The 19,791-nt window shown below is 40.5% G+C and overlaps 1 protein-coding gene across 1 annotated transcript in view; it reads left to right on the forward strand.

Annotated features, from left to right (window-relative positions):
- The window catches only part of kcnh8 (potassium voltage-gated channel, subfamily H (eag-related), member 8), a 77,550-nt gene extending 67,680 nt beyond the window's left edge, over window positions 1-9,870 (forward strand). Inside the window, exon 16 of the mRNA XM_084738993.1 lies at window positions 7,668-9,870. Within this exon, the coding sequence (XP_084595119.1) occupies window positions 7,668-8,261 (594 nt within the window). The 3' untranslated portion in view covers window positions 8,262-9,870. The remainder of the gene's footprint in view (window positions 1-7,667) is intronic.
- Window positions 9,871-19,791: the final 9,921 nt, after the last annotated feature.

The raw sequence follows: 19,791 nt of genomic DNA on the forward strand, positions 1-19,791 counted from the left end.
TGAAAAAAGTTTTGAGCTCAGGTAAAGTGTAATTCCCTTGTGCACTCTAATCAGGTACATATTGTGTGTTACTAAGTTATCTCTCCAAAAATTGCTGTCATGTCTTTCTTTTGGCTAGAGATATATCTTAATTGGTGCTGAATGCTTGGAGCGTGGGGTAGTGGTGCACTTCAGCCCCTTGTGGCCAAAATTAGTATTACAATAACACTTTCAAAATTATCCTGTCAAAAGAAGTGAAAAATCATCTGCCAAAACTCTTGAAAAAAAAAAGTAATGTAAAAGAGATTATCTTGAAAAAAACTAAACTACATTCATCTGTTTTCATGAGCCTTACAATAAATCTGCCATTGTAATCTGCTGATGTTTAGGAACTGAAGTGCTTTTGTATTTAATCATTTTTACATTAGACCTACTGTCTGTCTCACCGTAAAGTATTATATTTGGATGTTTTATAGACTTGTGGAGTGGTTCATTGTCAGTTTGAAATAATCTGTTCACAGACATAAACACACACAAAGCCTCTCGTGCTGTATCCTATGGTTTTGATTGGCGGGTGGTTAAATTGACATTAGACTTTTAGCAGGTGAGGAGGAGTGTTTGCTTCCTCCTGCTAAGCCTGAGTCTGTATCCTGGGATGAGCTGATAGAAGCAGAGAGAAAGACAGACGCAAAGAGACAGTCATGTAGAGGAAAAGTCAGAAAGGCTGACAGATTTATGAGAAGAAACAAATAGTAAATCAAAGAGGGGTAAAAAAAACGGGGGCGCTGTGGTGTGAAAAACTATGGCACAACACCTTCACAGTAATAGACTTTGGCTCTGTTGTCCTTTCTGTGTCTCTGTGGGTTACCATGTTTGACAGGAAGCCTCTCAGCATGGTCTCATAGGCTGTTAATCCTCACTTGGATCCATCCAGACAATCACCATAGGGGAGGGAAAGGGGCTGTTGGTTTAAACCATGCTTTAAAGTCTGCTCTCAAACACAACACAAACAAACACAAATATAATAGATAAGGGTACTGGATGTTATGTGACACACACAGTATAGTTCAAAATGTATTTATTTGAAAAAATAAATAAATAAATAAATGAAATTAAAAAAAATAATTCATTCTAATTTGTGCTGGCAATAGCCCAAGTGCTCAGTGTTTGCAGTCCTCCTAAGTACTGTGTTTCAGCACTCTGGTCACTCATGCACATTTCCTCATTAAGTGAAATGAAAATAAGCTAATTATCCACTCTACTTCTCCAGTTTTTGTTGTTGCAACTCAACTATAGGTACAAATTGACCAGTGAACACTGTGAAGGGACCGTTCACCCAAAACTGAAAAATACAATAATAAAAGGTTTGAGCTGCCGAGTTTTGGAGATATTGGCTGTTGAGATGTCTGCCTTCTTTCAAATATATTGATATATATATATGTTTTTTTTTTTTTTTGTTTTTGAAAAAATGTCTCTTGGGGAGAGATGCCTGGAGGGATGGAGGGGACATGTCCACCCCAACTTCTAAGCAAACGTAAATTCACAATGCATACACACATGCATATATGTGTGCATGCATTCACTCACACACAAGCATTTATTTTGGCTTAAGTATAAGGAGTGGGACTAAGTCACCACTGGAAAAAAGAACATCCTGCCAAGTCCGAAGCTGCAAGGCTCTTTAACAAATGACTCGTGAGTAATAATGGTGTATAGGGGGATATAGAGGATGTGGTGAATTGGCAACATTGAAACAGAAACTCTGAGACCAATGATGCCTCCCACAACAGCCTACGAGAAGCGGTCCACACCCCGTTTTATAATGAAACGGGGTGTGGCTAATCATGAGCAACCTTCCCACAATATTGTGCAAGTCCGTAAATCCATTTGGAAGTTATGAGCCTTTTTACGATAGGTCACTTTCAGCGTCACTCCTGCTTTTACCCAACTGAACACAAACCTTCACACCTCACAATAATGTGTCAATTGTGCCTGTAGATTTAAGAGAATCGGAGAAGAGTCTTAGTGATGGTGTAAGTGTGGCTCTACCATAAAATACCTGTTTTCAGAATTGAGTTTGGTTTAACAGTCTGCCCACTTGAAAGACCGCCAGATATAATTCACATAAACTGAGCTGACCTATGTTCTAATAACCTTGTGGGGCTAAAACCAGCCCATTTTTTCCTTCTCTCAGCTGGCTCGTTGAAAAAGTTCACGTAAGAAGCACAAACTGCAATCAAAAACACTGTGGTTGCGCTCTGCTCTGCTCCAGTGGTGCTCTCTCGTTCATCTAGTTCCATTATATTCGAGAGGAGGCAGACACCTCTGTGGCCAGTGCCTCTAAAACTCAGCGACTCAAACCAAAACAATCTAGATGGATTAATAGAACTACAGGCTAGAGGAAAAATATGTATTTTTGATTTGTCCCTTTAAGACAAACAATGTGCACATGCACACTTGCAGGACCCCAGTTTGTTGGTTTGCAGCTGTTCCTATTCTTTCAATCAAAATAATGGGGCAATGACCATTTGAGACCTTTAACTGTGATTTTAAAAGCACAAACTGCAATTATGAACAAGAGATGTGGCCATCTGAACAAAAAACTGACAAGTTGTTTTTTTTTTTTTGCTGATTCTGACATGAACCACACAAAGGTGACAGCATTTTAATGACCTACAAAATATGTGAACACAATAATAAACCACCTCTGCTTTGCCACCTTTTAGTTTCACCCTTTAACCTTATGCCACTGAAGGGTTTATTCTAATGGGAGCTGAATAAGGTATTAATAGAGTTAAAGACAAACCTAACATGGTGACCTTTGTACCGTGTCATTAAAGTCATAATGTACTGCTATGCAGGAGAACCACACAGTCTGAGTAATTGAGACAAGGAAACATCCAACAACCTGCTACACTCACATGCAGTACACCACAAATACACCTGAGAAAGAGACATGGCTTTACACACAAATGCACAGCAGTAGTGACCTACTTTAGTAAATGAACAGCAATCAAATACTGTCAGCTTCAAGCAGAGTATAAAACAGAATTTTTAAACAGTACAAAGACTTTAAAAGCAACAGTAATTATGGGATTTTTTTTGGCCACTTGGGGGCAGTGGAACAAGCTGTTAACACAACATTCACATTATCTATTTATACTTCTAACAGACACTGAACAACATCAGCATTTATTTTTAGGCATGTTTCTGACTGTTTTTATCCCAAAATATTCTGGCTTTTTACCAGCTAATACCTCATTTTTCTGTGCTGACCAGGTAGTATACAGGAGCTTTTTCACAAAAACTGCTGGTTGGTTGATGACAAGGTTGAGGAGAGCAGTGAACCAAAACAGTAAAGTCACCAGCCATAAAACCAAAACAATGAGCTGAAAGATGCTAATACAATTGGCAGAGGTCAGGGGACCTGAACAGATGGGCGGTAACTCTCTGTAGGTTAGCCACTATGATCAACACCTTTCACATTACATATGGTCATTTGATCCATTGTTAACCCTTAAATGTATGGGTGAAATTATATTTCTTGTTCGCTTTCAACACAAAAATACCGCTGCCACTGCGACCCAAACTCGGATAACCGAAAGAAAAAAGGTGGAGGGATGAATGGAAAATCATTTATAGATTCATGAAGTTCATTCATATATTTTTGCGCAGCCTGTTATGCTACCTTACACACATGCCACTGTAACATCTGAGACAGGCCCCAAACTACATCAGCTTTTGAAGTGGTGTCACTTCTTTTTGTTTCTCCAGCCATGGCCCCAACAGCTAAAGGCTAAGGTTTTTCAGAAAAATGCAAGGCTTGTGAGATCCTGTGGCCATGAAAACTGTTTGTGTGTTTAAAATATGCCCCCTAAGGCAAATTGTGATTTGTGATATTTGACTTAAAATAATATATGGTAATATCACAAATGAGGACTGCTATTTGGATGGTATCTTCAGAGCTCAGAGCCAGCTTCATCATTCTCATGCCTCAGTTCTGCTTTTAAATTATCTGATTCATAAATAATCTGACTCATAAATTCTAATTCTTCATCAATCTTAAACTAATTCCTCATCACCAGTAGCCTCAGGTACATTTTAATTTCCAGAGTCATCAACAAGCCTAGAAACTTTCTAGAAACACCCAAACACTGTTAAAAACAAGTAATTTGAGAAATACCTGGGAGTTGGGGGAAGCTATAAACTGTATGTTTCCAGAACATTCTGAGGACTTTTACGTCCCAAAAAGTTTCTGGTCCCATAAAAGTTCTGCAAGGGTTCCTGTAATGTCACTAAAAGTTCTACAAACAGGACTATGGAACATTTCACTGTGGGAACAAAGTGTAGAGATCTAGAGGGAAGACCTGTAGGAACAATCTCCTAAACATTCCCAGAACATCCTGACTGTTCCCTGAAAGTCTGCCAGATAACGTCCCCCTAGCCTTTCAGGAACTTCACAGTGGTTTCCATGACAGAAACTTTTTCCTCCTTTAAAAAAGTCCTACAGGTAACGTTCTCATGTACCTACAGAGAACCATATGGGAATGTTTTCTTTGCATACTTTTTAATGCCATGTTACCATAAAAGAACGTAAACGAAATGTACATCTGAAGTCATAACCAAAAGAGGAACATCTCCAATGTGTTTACATAAAACAGAAATTATACAAAAAACATATAACCAAATGTAAATAATCTGAACTGAACTGAACTAAACTGAAAGTAAATAGAAATGTATTTATTTAAGGCATAATTAACCTGGCAGGCCAGTGAGCAATCAGTAGTTGGTTTAGTGGATTACTATATACTGTACTGTACTACTCCCAAACATTTATTCAGACTCAGATATCTTCTATATAAGTTCCTGTCTAAGTTAACATTGACATTTTATGATTTAAGGATGCTGTTGCTGTTTCTGGGGGGGCTCGCCACATACCTGTAGGTGTAGTGGGTTCTGGTCATCCATGGCTGACCATCGCCACAGATGATTGGCTCTGAGGTAGGAGTACTGGAATCATGTTGACAGCGTTTCAGATTGGACCGTCCTGTCGCTCTCAGCTTTTTCTATTTTTATCAGAGCCAGAGTTCAGACCCAGGCTTTTATCAGCCACTCCAGAGCAGCAGAGAGATGGAGAATTGTGAAAGAGGGAGAAATAATATTTGCTCTGTTAAAACTATTAGTGTTCTTTTTCTATCAGGAACTCAGTGTGGTAGATCAAAGTTAAACAACCTTGATGTTAAAGGATATAAAAAAACGTAATAAAAATGCTACTGAATGTACATTTGAACTATTAACTGATGTCTGAGTGAGACAATGAATTTGTCTGGCATGTGTCCATGTACCTAAGGGGTACCTCATCTTATTTGGTCTGTTGTTTTCACAATATGCTCTACACTTAGCCTGATCACCTCTTGATGTATTCACACAGTGACCGCAGCAGTTCCCACCTGGAGCTGTGTGTCCTGCTGAGGGCTGATGTGCATCCAGTAGCACTGATGTGCGTGATTGGCCTGATGAATGGTCATGAGTGCTTTGACTGGCAGAAACAGATGGCACATTGGCAGGGCTTCACGGTCGTGCCCTCTGTGGACACGCTACGTGCAGAGAGCAACTAATCACCAGCCCCCCTCATCCCTGTAATGACCAATTATAGCAGCACGATCTTACATGCAACACGGCGGTCAGGAGGCACAAATATTTTGACCCAAAATGACTGGCCTGAAAATACTAAATTCATAACGGTGTACAGGACATCCTGGGACTTTTTGTTTCTGGTAATCAGGAAGTGCTTCGTAGAAAGTTTGTCATTATTACATAAACAGAAAAGACTCCACTGTGAGAGTTATAAGCATATGGCCATATTTTGGGGGTCCTGAGGTGGTGGTAACAGAATCAGATGCCTCAAGAAACAAGAGGCGCTCTGACTGAAAATATGAATTCACAGGATCGAGAGGTGAAGAGTTGAACAGAGGTCGACATTTCAGTGTGGCTGGTTTATTCATGCATGAAGGACAAAAGCATGGTACAGAAGACACACACTTTTTTCAATGAACAGAGCAAAGTGAGACTCTTACAAATTGTCCTTACATACCTAAGTGTACTTGACCTATGAACCTTCATTTTCATGGAGGCACCTAGGCATTAGTCTGACTGTAACTGGAATTTAACCCTCGACCATATAGTCAAAATACTGAACCATGCATACAAAAATAATTTACCACCTTACATTACCTTACCTTACAAGTTCCATTTTGTTACAAGGAAGGCAAGCGTGCTGATACCTGTAATCCTGGTTTTAGTCCTGGTTGATCTGAGGACACCTGTGGTTACCATGGTAACAGCAAATGTGGTTTAACACTACACGAAGTAGTTTTTGGAGTGAGTAGTTTTCCACATAACAGCAGGTGATGGTAAAGTTGGTTATCTTGCTAAGGAGGTGGAGCCCGTCATGTGAAACCCTTCATCTAACAGCTCACTGTGGCTGCTCTTTCTTGTTCCATTTCTCTCTTGGTAGGGAGTAATCGAATAGCAGTTTTATCCAAAGCGCTTAACAATTTGCCTCTCAGTCACCCATTTATACACACAATCACCCACAATAGCAGTGAGCTACCATACAAGAGGCCGGTCTGACCATCTGGAGCAATTTGGGGTTGAGTGTCTTGCCCAAGGACACTTCACCATGTGGACTGGAGGAGCCAGGGATTGAACCGCCGACCCTTGTAGGAAGAAAATCCCCATTTCTTGTTTTAAAGATGCATCTATGATGAATTATTTTGGTTAGTGTGAATCACATTGACAAACGCAAGGTGTTTCCCTCAGCTGTTTCACAATAAAAGCCATCTTGTGTTTTGCCAGGTGAACACTTTCGATGTGAAGCTGTGCCAGTAGGAAGTGTTAAATTTGCATTAGCAGTAACTTAAAACAGGGACATGTTCACCTCCAACACATACCCACCAAATGGGAGAAAATGTACCTGAAACACCTTATACACTGTTTCAGACCTTTCCAAGGTAGCAAAACGGTGCACACTGTTTTCAGATTGAACGCACCCCACCCCTTACACAGTCTTAAGAGACATGCACACATCATTTCCTGTGAATCTCTTACAGATAGGCAGGCAAATAAATCCAGTGCAGAGATGGCAGATTCCACCATTATCAACAAAAAACACTCTTCTTTGCTACTATTGCTACTACTTGATAACATGAAAGTCCTTAGGGTTATAATTTGTAAATAAATAAACTCATAATTGCTTCTCATTTTTAACCATCCACTTGCACAAATCTGCAATAGCAAGATCCTGGTGGCAGTCCACTTCCTTGTTTTGGAATGGTTAGCTTTCAAACTTGATGCAAACTGTACCTGAAGACACACGAACCATACTTGAGACTGCACGTTTTGTTTAGTCGAGGATGGTATGCAGTGTTCACACTAATCAATCGGACTGGACCTCGGGGTCAAGTGTGTTCAGATCCAGGCTCAGGTCCCCAGTATGAAAGCTCCCTTACCGACCTGTGATTGGCCAGAGTCTGCTCAGAGCTAAGAGAAGGAGCAAAAGTTTAGTTTTCTCTCAGACCACTTGCATTTTGCTCAAAGGTTATTATGGAACTTTTGTCCAGTGATGTCAAAAATAAAATGTCTACCAGAGCTTTAAAACTGAAGATGGTTTGTGTTTGTGTCTGCAGGTGAGCACACTTGGGAGGGAAGTGGCCGACCTTGGACGCGTCATGAAGAGAATGGCTCATCTCATGGAGACTCTCATGTCATCATCAGTGCCACAGCCTACAGTAGTGTGCCCCTCACACTACTCCCCAGCACACCACACATACCTGCCCCATCCTAACCCTCCTCAGTCTTACCCTTCACCATCCTCTTCTCAGACTGCTTCCATCTGGATGGACACGCCCATGTCATTGCCCTCTTCTCCCATCATTATTCCTCAGCAGCACGGTGCAATGTGCCACAAGGACTCCCAAACACACAGACCACAGGACCTGCAGCTGGGGTACCCTGCCATACCCAGCTCGACTTTACCTCCAACGCCCAACTCATCCGCCTCTCAATTACAGCCCATCATCGCAGAGCCTCACCTGCCTTCCTCACCACTCAGTTCGCCAGAGATTTCCCACTACAGAGATGGGGTTTCTGGTACCATCAGGTCGAGGGTACACAGTCCACCCCTGCAAGCCGGGGCAGATGAGGGCCCTCATCAGAGCTCTGGGTGCTCTCCGCAAACTGGACTTGGGGAGACCTACCACAACCCAGCCGCGGGTTTGTAGCAGCTCTCCATCTGAACTCTCCTGGACTTTTCCCAGGATATTTTTTGGGAACTAAAGATCAAACTGATCAGCTGGGGTCCCCCGTATCACTGGAGGACGTTTGCAGGGATGCAACTCAGATTCTTTTTGTTTTAAAGGCACGTCTTTAAAAATCATGTTGCATGAGTACAGAAGGTTTAGGTGTGTTAGCTTTACCTTATAGAAACGTAGTGATGTTAGACAGGATGTAGAGGTTTGGGTCAGTTGTGGAGCTGAGTGATGGCAGCTCACCCCCAACCCGCTATCCTCCCCACCCTGAGGCAGGATTGTGCCATAATGGAGGACAAAAGGGATACAAAGGAGGAGGGAGTTCTCTCTGTCCTGTCTTTTTTTTTCTTTCTTTTTTTTTTTTTTGCTCCTGGCTAGTTTCAGGTCCAGTTGGAAGAAGAGAAAGCATCATGAGTTGTGGAGGTGGGCTTCTGAGACGAGGAAGGGAGGAGTGGGGGGTTGTTAATGTCTTTCCCCCAACCCCCCCTACCTCTGCCATCTCCTCTCCTTTTAGCCCTTCTTTCCTTGCTCACTCAACCCGTGCGTGATGCTCTGGCTTGCCAGTGCGTGGCTGGTTGGGGCTGGTCGGACTGGGAGTGCAGAATGGTGTGCGGAGAGAGCTGGGACGCATTGTGCTCTTTACCGCTGGCCCTCAGGGAAGGGGAGGTGGAGGAAGCTGGTTATGGAGGTGGAGGAGGAGGGGGTATGTTATGCCTCGGGCAGCACAGCCCCTGCTGTCGTCTGTCACACTGAGCACAGGGACTCTTTCTCCCTCTTCTGTTTCTCGGTTCCAGTGTCTCCACACACCTACCGCTGTCTGTCTTTCTCCCTCCTTCTTTCTTTCTCTTGCTCTCTGCATGCCTATCCGAGCCTTTTGAGTAGTGCCTGTAGACACACATTAACATGCTGCATGTCACCGTGTGGAAATCCAGCTTGCCATTTATCTATATATTTAAAGGAAAACACGGTTCAATCTTTTAATAGCTGAACCTGGCATTTATCGATGCATATTTTAATGGATGTTGGCTCAGTTTAAACAACTGGGTAATTCTAGGCACAAGGTAGTCGCCCCTGTTAGTGAAGTGGCCCAGAGCAAAAGCACCAATGCTAAATTGGTTCACAATCCATGATGTAGGCCATTTCCCTGTACTTACCCAGGGTTATCAGCTCTGAGATCCATTTTCTCGGCTGTTCAGAGCAAAAGGCAATATCCCCACATAAAAGCACAATAAGGAAATAAAGACGCTTTTATATTTCTATGAATGTATCATTACTAAAGATGTATTTTTTTACCTCAAAGGATGCAAGAGTGCGGGATAGCAGTACTGGTAATATGTTACTGTATCTGAGGTTATGGCAGTGCTGTCTGCTGGTACCAGCCAATGCAATCTTAAACCAGGCAAAAGGTCCTAACTCTCGTCCCGACAGATCTACTGTTCTCTTTTGAATTCACGTAGGTTTGACTCTGCTTCTCTGCAAATGGAATGTACTGTAATCAAACATCTTTTTTCCCATAACATTTTGATATTTATTAGATACAAAAAACAACTGTTATGCTAATAAACGACAAATATGACTGTTATGTCCTGGCCTTTTGTTTTTGTTCAGTCTTCACAGAAACATTCATTACAGGGATAGTTTGGATTTTTTTTTTTTTTTTTTTATAAATGTTTGAAAGAGGTTACTAGAGAAAATCCAACTTTTTCTCTGTCCCAAAACAAATCTACACCATTCCTTACAACCCAAATTTACATAACCAGTGTTGGGCAGTAACACATTGCTTAGTAATATATCACTGTAATATTATTGCTTTTTCCTGTAATGAGTAGGGGGTAAGGGTAACTTACAAAACAGTAATTATATTACAATAAGTACTTCAAGTAATTTTGAGTGCCTGAGTTACTTTTTGACCTTAGTAGACTATCTCATGATGACGTGTTTGTGCAGCGGGTCAGGGCAGGTCATGTCAGCTGCAGCCAAAAAGCTAAACTAAGGATGGAGGACGAGGGAGAGGGAGAGAAGCAGACTTTCATAGGTGTAAGTATTGTCATTATTTTGAGTTTGTTTGGCCCCTCAAGATAGAATCTGTGGTGATGGAATCTAATTTGAAGGCAACACTCAGAGAGGTCGAGTTTGTTTCCACCACAGCCGACATCTGGACAGCTAACAACAAAAGCTTTCTGGGTGTTAACAGTTCACTGGATCAGCAGTTCAACTTTGGAGCGCAACAAGGCTGCCAACAAGGTATAAAAATCTTTTAACTCACAATGTAACTAATTACTTTTGATACCAACTAATAGGTAAGTAATGTTATTACTTTTTAAAGGAGTGGTAAGTAAAAAGTAACTTATTATACCTCCTGAGTAACTGGGATCTCTGGGAATGAAAAATGTGTGAAATCAATGAAATAGTGTAACCGCAGTTGCAAAAAAAGACTTCTGCTGTGCTTAGAAGGTGATGATGAAGATAGAGTGGATCCCACTTTCGTTGAGCATGTCTACGCAATGGAGAAAAACACCAACACACAAGTACACAAACACACAAAGGTAATGTTGCTGCCAGATCTGTGTCATGCGAGACCGTTGCTTGTCCGCGCTCTGTTTATAATAGTAGGGCGTGTTTGTTCTGAGTATGCATGTGTGTATGTGTGTCTTTCATAAAAGCTGCTGCTACGGTTCATCTGAGGTGAAAGCACCGCAATCGTCATGTCCCACTGCTGACGTGGGCGGGGGGGGTGAAAAGTGAGTAAGCATTCATGCTGTGGATCACATTGACACATCTGTCAGAGGTCCAGCTGCTCTCACCTGGATCGAGGTGCAGCTCCACCGTTTGTGTCAGGAAGTGGAGTGAGTGAGGGGAATACATGTATGCAGATGAGATGTAAGCATACTTTATGGGTATTTATGATGGAGGTAACATTACAACTGTGAGAGGGTGGCAAAGGTGTGTGTGAAAATGAAAATATGTGTGGTCAAAATATCCCTCACTTAGGCAATGTCTTGTTTGTTTTACTGAGAAGGGACTTACAGGTGGGTGGTGGGAGTGTGTTTGCTCTGAGGATGATTATTTGTGTATTTAGCAGCGCCTCCAGCACATCTGTGGGAATGCTGTCATTTAGCCTGGGGGTCTTGAAGACCCATCCATATTTAATAGTGTACAGACAATCCCATCCTGGCTGTTTATGCATCATTTTATCCACCTGCTAGCAAACTCATCTTTTATTCACTGCTTCCCACAATCTGTCATTAACAAACTGAAGCCCATCTGCATTCCCGCTTTGCTGCCTTTACTTTCTCTCTTTCCCACCACTCATGATTTTCGATTAAAGTTGAGTCTGACTCAGAGGGATGGAGAGTGCGGTAGAATAGAACTGGAAATGAGAAAAGTGCAACAAATGCTAAAAAGAGTAAATGATTGTTAAAGCTATAATATTTAATATTAATATCCATGTCTTTTTTATTGTTTTAATGTTAAGAGACCCCTAGCTGCAGAATTTACATATTGTGTGTTTAGTCTTTAAATTATATTAAAGCCATAGTATGCAATTTTAATGCATTTCCGCATTAAAACATCTAAAAATAGTTGGTGCATTTCCTGCTAGCCGTTGCTAGCTAGTTTCAAGTTGCTATAACTTCCAGGAAAACACAAGATATGTCAGATACATCAGAGAGTGAGGAAAAAAGTCCAAATGTGCCTAAATGTAACAACAGGGAGGTAAAGTTCCTCCCCTTACAGTGGACCATCATGGGACCTAACTTAACTGGAATAAATATGACTGGTAGTCAATGGCTATTAAGTAATAGGTGAGTGCATAATGTCCTTTGATCATAGCTAAACCAGGTATACATTATCTTATGCCACGTCACAACTTTAGCAGCTCTGTGTACTTGAGCGTAGGGGTGCTTTGAGTTAAATGTTAGTATCAGCACGCTACTGTGCTTATAATGACAATTTTAACATGCTACAGCTTTCTTGACTTATAAAATAATCTTTTAAATTAACAGACATCATATGTGTAATTTGTGACACAATTCAAATTGAATCACCAAATTATTTGTCTCTCGCCATTGACTAACATGCATATTTTTTTCCAAAATAAGGTCCCATGGGCACACTGGAAGGGGAGTGACTTTACCCGTCTACATGAAGTCAACAACTCCCTTGATCCCACACCACTTCACAATGTAAATCAAACTATATCTTTAGTTTTATTTATAATTGTTTTAAAGTCAGAGGGGCACATAGTGGCAGATCTTCCATACTGTGCCTTTAAAAGAGGTGTGGACTGATGATGTTTGAGCATTTAATTTTATACTTACATTTAACTCTGTGTTTCATATTCTATCTGTTGCTGTGAATATGTTTAATCCACTCTTTTCACATTGTTTAATTGTGGACCTGACCCAAATACAGAAACTATTCATCCCTGTCCACTCTTTTCATCTGAACACACACACAGAAATGCTGTGTGGGCACACACACACACACACACACACACACATACACACACAAACACTTACACACATATTCACTCTTCCATTCAAATGAGCACTTTATCCTGGTGAAAAGAGCCTCTTCACTTGTCCCTCGCCCCAGATTTCAGTACTGAAAAACACCACCGCTGTGCAGGAGGTGAGATATTCTCTCTCAGGTAATAAAAATTTGTCCATTTCTGTCCTGTCATCTTGGCGTACATAATGGAGATATGTTGAAATCTGCCAGCTGTGGTGTGGTGCTTCCATTCAGCAGCCTTCACTGAGATCTGATAGGCTGCCTGCTAAAGAAAAGAGGCCGAGCTGTATGGCCAACCAAGGACACATTGTGTTCACGTTTGAATGTGTGAGGTCCAACTTGTATGTGTGCACGTCCAAATATAAGAATTGTCTGTGCCTCTATGCAAATATAAGAGCGCACATACGCATGTAAGATATGGAGAAAGCTCTCCACACAAGGGCTTAACATTTATTTGTTCCACTCTGAGTGAGACAGCGGGCGCTGCTGCACATCTAAACAGTAATATTTGCATTGGTGTAAAGTAGGAGCTGGGAAGCTTGCAGGACATCTTGTGTGTTTGATAAATGAGTCTGAGCTGCCCCTATGGGTGCTACTGTACAAGTGGTGGTGGTGTTGGTGAGAGGGGTGGCAGAACAATGCGCATGTCAGAAGTGGAGATTAATGGTGGCTTTCTTCTCTTAGAAGCGCAGGTCCGGCTATGCCCATCAACTGGGGATGCTGGAACGGCTGCTAAATTACCTCTTTTGTTGCTCACCTGTCAGAGCGCAGTCTGGCATTTTAAAGCAGCAGATAGGAGGATCATCGCCATGTAGGGCTGTTGCTAAATAGTTGTCTTCCATTGTGTTGACGTAACAGTCATATAAGGGCCCCTATTGTAAAGTTGGAACTAAAAATGCTCACTCATTTATAGAAGAAGACAGAAGACATCCGTCTGAATGTGAACACCTGGCAACACTAACCGCTGTAAGCATGCTGTACATGATGTTCCTTTCCATTTTGATGTGTGATTCTGTGTTTTTTTTCTGGGATAACTAGCCCGAAAATTGACATTACAAAATGAACCAGCAGGTTTTCTTTTCATCCATCTAATCAGAGCCTATGAATGAAACCATTAAGCTATCTGGTAAGCAGCAGGGCTGTCTCCACATGTCTTGTGTGCGATGGAGCTCATCTGTTTGCCAGCTACCTAATGTCTAAACCTCAGATTATCAAGTCTTTTTTTATGGCTGTTTTATGCCCATTTTTTAGACAAGCCCATATATTTGTGAACTATTTAAAGTGTTGCACAAAAGGGTGGATGGGAATTACCAAACGCCCCAAACTGAGATGTAATCATAACATTTGAACCACAAAGTGGATATTGTTGGCGTAATATAAAGAGCAATATATTGTAATGTATTAGCTTAATTCATCTGCAATTTATGTCCCCAAAGGAAAACTTTGTCAACATTTGTTTTATCTAATAAGATAATGTTTTCATTCTGAATCCCCTACTAACACAAAGCCGTTGCTTCAGTCATTTTTTTGCAGCAAATTGGGACTGTCAAGCAGGCAGACTGACCAACCAGTGCACACGGGAGAAGTTAACCTTCAGGGCTTCTTGGCCGAAAGCTGTTTCTGGCAGAAATCTTGATATTTTAACCCAAATCATGATTTTTTTTCCCCACTTTGAGGGCAAACTTCTCCCAACAGAGACTTCTACCAACAAGTCCTGCTGAGCAGGACCTGAACACCACCATCTAGTGGACTGAAAATTATTATTCTAACATTAAAAATTTTAATTTGTGTGTGCAATATCAATACTTTATATAAGGATCAATACTAGGTGTCTGTGTATTAATACAATAGTGCCAACCAAAATACAGTAATTCTATGTTGTAGCAATTTTTTACCCCACCCTTTTATGTCAAACGATGTTGTCCAGTATCAGAGACAAATTTTAATAATGATGAAGAGAGTCAGAGGGCAATAGAGAAAGTTGTTCCATTATAAAAGTAGGAGAGGGTTTAATCTCCTATTTGTGTGACAAATACTTATTTGAAGTGGCTATAACCAGTGTTTTCATAATAAAATCTCAAAAAACAATGTGAAAGAGGTTGCTCATCATGATGAACCTACAGAGAATTATCACCTGAATTTGCAGCTCCCTTCTGGCTTTATGGAGCTTCATAGCGAGTTTAAGCAGCTGTTTCAGTGAGAAAGCTCTACACTACCCTCGTGCTACACTACCAGCTCAGCACCAAACAGCAGACACACAGTTAATGAGAAGAGAAGAGGAAGAAAAGCCATAAGGGGGCTGTATGGGTGATAAAGTGGTAAAAATAAAGGTGAGACATTCAACTTCTGGTCCTTCGCCAGACGGGCTTATGTAACATTTCTCTGTGTGGAAGAAGAAATGAAATCTGCAAATGTTCAAGTAAAACTGCACATCCTGCATGCTTGTTAAATCCAGTGTGTCCATGTCATATCAATCTGCTGTTAGATGGTAATGAAGGGCCTCTGAACTGGCTTGATTGCAGCACTCAAGAAGAAATCAGCTCACTGTGCAGAATAGACGGGTTTGTGTATTGTGTTATACCGCTCATGTTTTTTTTTTCTGACTGAACAAGTGTGTCACTGAAGGGCAACATTAACTAACTAAAACTTACCTGTGCAAAAATTTGATGTTGCCCTTTTTACATGTTAAACAATGGCATCTCTTTACAATAAGACAACCCTTACAAATGATTTATATAAGGTTATAATTAGGTTGTCAATTAGGTTGGTTTTTGCTCTGTGCTCCAGTAACAGTTGAGCAAACTCAGTAAACTTTCAACTTTCCTATTTCCTGTTCTTAGATAATTGTTAGGCTCGTCTCGTCAAATTTTGAAGCTGGTTAATGCTGGGGCACCGGTAAGAATGACATATGGTTACATCTTTAGATAGTTAATGTTAGCAAAACACTGTCTAACTAGCTAGCTAACATTTTTTGTTGATTTGCCAGTTAGTTAGCTAGCTAGCACATATAACTATCTGGCTAACAAATGATGTATATTAGCTAGTTAGTGAGAGTTTTGCTCCAGAGCAAAGAATTACTGTAGGTTAGCTAAGATCTGGCTACATTATATATAGGACAATTTTACAGGTCCCCCAGAAACATCTTTTAACCATCCTCAAAATTTGGTTTTCTTTTCATTATAGAAAAGCCTAGCATATAGTCTACATAAACACAGGAAACATTTTTTTTCCCAGGATTGCAAAGTCATAATCAGCCTTACTCTGTCTCTGACTGGCTTCACTGATATAGATCATTTGAGTTGGGAAGGTTCTTTGGACAAGAGGATGATGATTGGGTAGGGTTGTGTAAGAACATCAGTATAAGCCAATCAGAAGCAGCCATGCCTTCACCATCCTGGGGAGAAATATTGCATTCCACAAACAGGAACATATTTTCCAAATCGCCAGACATTTATCCAAATACATGTCTTTTTTCATCTGAATATGAGCCTGTCTCTTAGCCTAAAAGGTGGCCAGAACATATCACTAGATTACATGCTGATTTACACTTTTTAACACTTAATTTTTAAAATTCATTTGCTGAGCTAAGGTAAATAGATCATATATATTTTTGAATTACATTGTCCAAAACTGGGTTTATAGCTGGGGAGGTAAGACATCTTTTAGCCAGCCATCTAGATCCACCACTTCCTTACAGCAATTTCAAATGTGTTTTTGACCTGAGCATGTTTAATTTGATGTGTTACACAAATATAGGTATCATTAGAACAGAGTTTAAAGGGTGCCCTTATAAAGTGTTTGTGTCACCAGGAACTTTCTAAACGAGACATTTAAAATCTGTTTTGCCTGTGACCCTAATTGCTGCTGCAAGCCAAGTTTTTGTCACATTTTAATGCACTTAATCTTTGCTCAGTGTCAGCGCCGGCTCCTGAGGCCCATCTACAAAGACCTAATTGCACAACAAGCACATTACGAATCACTGGAAACAACAGTGTCTGTGTACAAAAGACCCAAGGCTCTTTTAAGGCGCGCACCGCACAGTAAGTACAGCCACCTCCGTCCTTGGTGAAATAGCCCCATGGATCTTCATAAAGAGGCCACAGCTTCCTGCACCACAGCAGCTGACATCCATCTGAGTCTCCCACAAGATGTGTTTGTGTGTGTGAGTGTGTGTGTGTGTGTGTGTGTGCCTGGTGAGGTGGCAGGAAAGTGCAGGGAACAAAGAGGCTGTTGAGAATGCGACATGTCCAGTGGCCATCAGCGTTTGTTGTGGGTGTTCACTGTGTTTGTCACACTCACCTCAGCATGGAGATGAGATGGAAGATGCTGGTGATGGGAGACACAGGGGAGGGGAGGGCAGGCAAAAGGTCACATGCAGCATCAGAGAAAGACGACAGGAGGGAGTCTCAGGAGAAGGAGCATTTGAATGCAGACAGAAGGAGATATTTGCAACAAAACAGGGTGGATTTAGATTTTTTGAGATTAATACAATTTTAATGCCACATACATACTCAGATAAAAAAACAACTCTGATCACTGTTGGTTTGAACAACACTCCTGAATTTTCCTTTTTATTCTCTCATACTTTTTATTGTGAAATATCCCAAACATTTTGAAGAGACCTAGAGACTCACTTTTTAAATCTGTCGGCTGTGTCTACTCTTTTATCTTAAATATATTATTTGTTACTATGATAATCCAGATGATAATGCTCTCGGATAGTTGATTAACATCATTGTTCTGTGCAAAGTTTTTCATTCACAAACAGAAATTTTCCAGATCATTTCCATAGATTACACCCTTTCTTATAGAACTAACTTCTCTATTAAAATCACTTACATGAGTAGCCAATAAAAAGAATAATAACATTGTTGAATCATATGAAATGTTAATTAATTTTTTTTTTTTTTATTGTTTCTTACTTCACTATTTCCAAAAAAGACTTGGCATAGACTCAAAATCTTTTCACCATTTTAATCTCTCAGTTCATCTGCATCATTACATCAATTAGTATTCTGCTTTAAAAAAAATATCAACTTGTACGACTTTATCACAAGCCCATATTTGGTTGACCAAAACTGCTATAATAACTCACATTTTACAAAATGACTATTACATGCAGATCACCAGCAAAACATTTCATTGTGGTTAATTGTTATGCACTCTCACCAAATTCAGTGCAGTACTTTGCTGGCTGCATGTCCACTGCTGTCAGTGAGACCTGTGTTCACCTGATAGTCTAGTGCTTGACACACGTCCTGGAGCCATAAGTTTATGGGTTCAAATCATCAAGTGACGAAGTTCAACTTGTCGGCATCATGTGACAGGCGGGTTGTGAATTCCACCTTTTACTTAGTCACATTTAAAAACACTTAATGACCTCAAGGAGATGCAAGAACAGGAAGTTTACATTTTCACAAGTATTTCATAAATGGTTTGGTGTCGACTTAAAATTCTTTAACCATTTGAATCTCTCAATTTTTGCATGTATTCATGTTGCTGCTAATTAAAAAAATGGATCAGCAGCAGCAGCAAAAAAAAATGTTTCCTTTTGATTTGTCTCTGTGTTCTCCTAATCCCCTGTTTTCTTCTATTTCATATGGAATTTAGAAATAATCCTTTTTACAACATTTGTCAAAAAGTCTTAAATACACACCAGTTTTGAATTTTGGCAGCCACTAAATAAGTGTTTGATGGCAGCTACTTCAGTTGCCATATGTTATGTTTCCTAGCAAACGCGCACACTTGAGTAGTTATTGTTGAGAGACTTGACAGTGATTGACTGTGATTACTTCATGTGGCCTATCTTATCCTCCGCTGAGACATCTTTACACATCTTACCATACTCTGCAACATAAAGTCACATGAGAGATCCCTACAGGCTGTAGGGATTAAGTCATAAAACTGACAGTAGCAGGAGTTTTCAACCAGGGTGTCAGAGCTACAATCTCAGGTCCTTTTTCTCTTCACAGGTCTTTTGTGTTAGTGTGGTTACACAACGGCGCTGACAGGTGGGACAGGTTTGATGCACAAATCACAGAGCAGTCTGCTCTCTGCAAATGTAAGAACTTTGACCCCTTTTTCTTTTGAGTATCTTTTCCTTTTATTCTCAGCATATTAAACCCCTTAATGCAGAAAGGTACTAAAATAAAAAACCTTTCTCTTTTCACAAACTGAGCTTGCACATCTGATGAAGGTGATTAAACACAGAAATGACAATAAAGCAGTATTACATCAAAGAAGGAAATAGTTTGTGTTGTAAATGTTAACATGAGCATGAAGAAACATATGCATATTCTTTTTCTTTGGCAAAAAGTGATGGTGTGATATAGTGGGGTCTCTGAGACTCAAATCAGTGATGGTGGATCATTTTCTGTGGCAGCAAATTATTGGTTCAAAGTCATGCCTACAAATATGGAAGCCCATTTCCTCCAATGTGATGGAAACAAGATGCTGTGAGTCATTAAAGTGAGAAATTTAGATACCAAGTCATTATTTTGAGAAAGTTTCTAATCATTTTGGCTTTCCTACATATATAAGCACTTTTCATGAGGTTTTTGGGGTTAAACTATCTAACCTGTCAATTCCTTTAGTGGACGTTATGTTCTACAATCTTCAGGGCAGACTTGTCTTGTTTTCCACAGTGAATTAGTCATACAAGTCTGTCTGTGACCTCTTGCCATCCTCTGAACACTCAACGCAGCGAGATGTCGCGCCTCTTTTACAACTGTACAGTAGACTGTACAGTAGTTACATAACTGGGAGAAGACATGTTGTTTGTCCAAATGTTTGACCTATGCCTTGCAGCTGCAGACAAACCATATGACTGGTCTTTATTGAAAAGGTGGTGTGTACTTGACTGGGCTAAGTGGACCATGGGTTAAGAAGAGCATAAAGGCTATTAGCACTCAATGCTTGGAGGCAAGGAGAGAGTTACTGATGACCAGTTCTGGGTCTTCACTGCCAGTTGCCATTCTAACCTTAGGCTCTA

The sequence above is a fragment of the Lutjanus erythropterus genome, chromosome 16 (assembly GCF_056507025.1).
Source record: "Lutjanus erythropterus isolate fLutEry1 chromosome 16, fLutEry1.hap2, whole genome shotgun sequence".
Lineage (NCBI taxonomy): Eukaryota > Metazoa > Chordata > Actinopteri > Lutjaniformes > Lutjanidae > Lutjanus > Lutjanus erythropterus.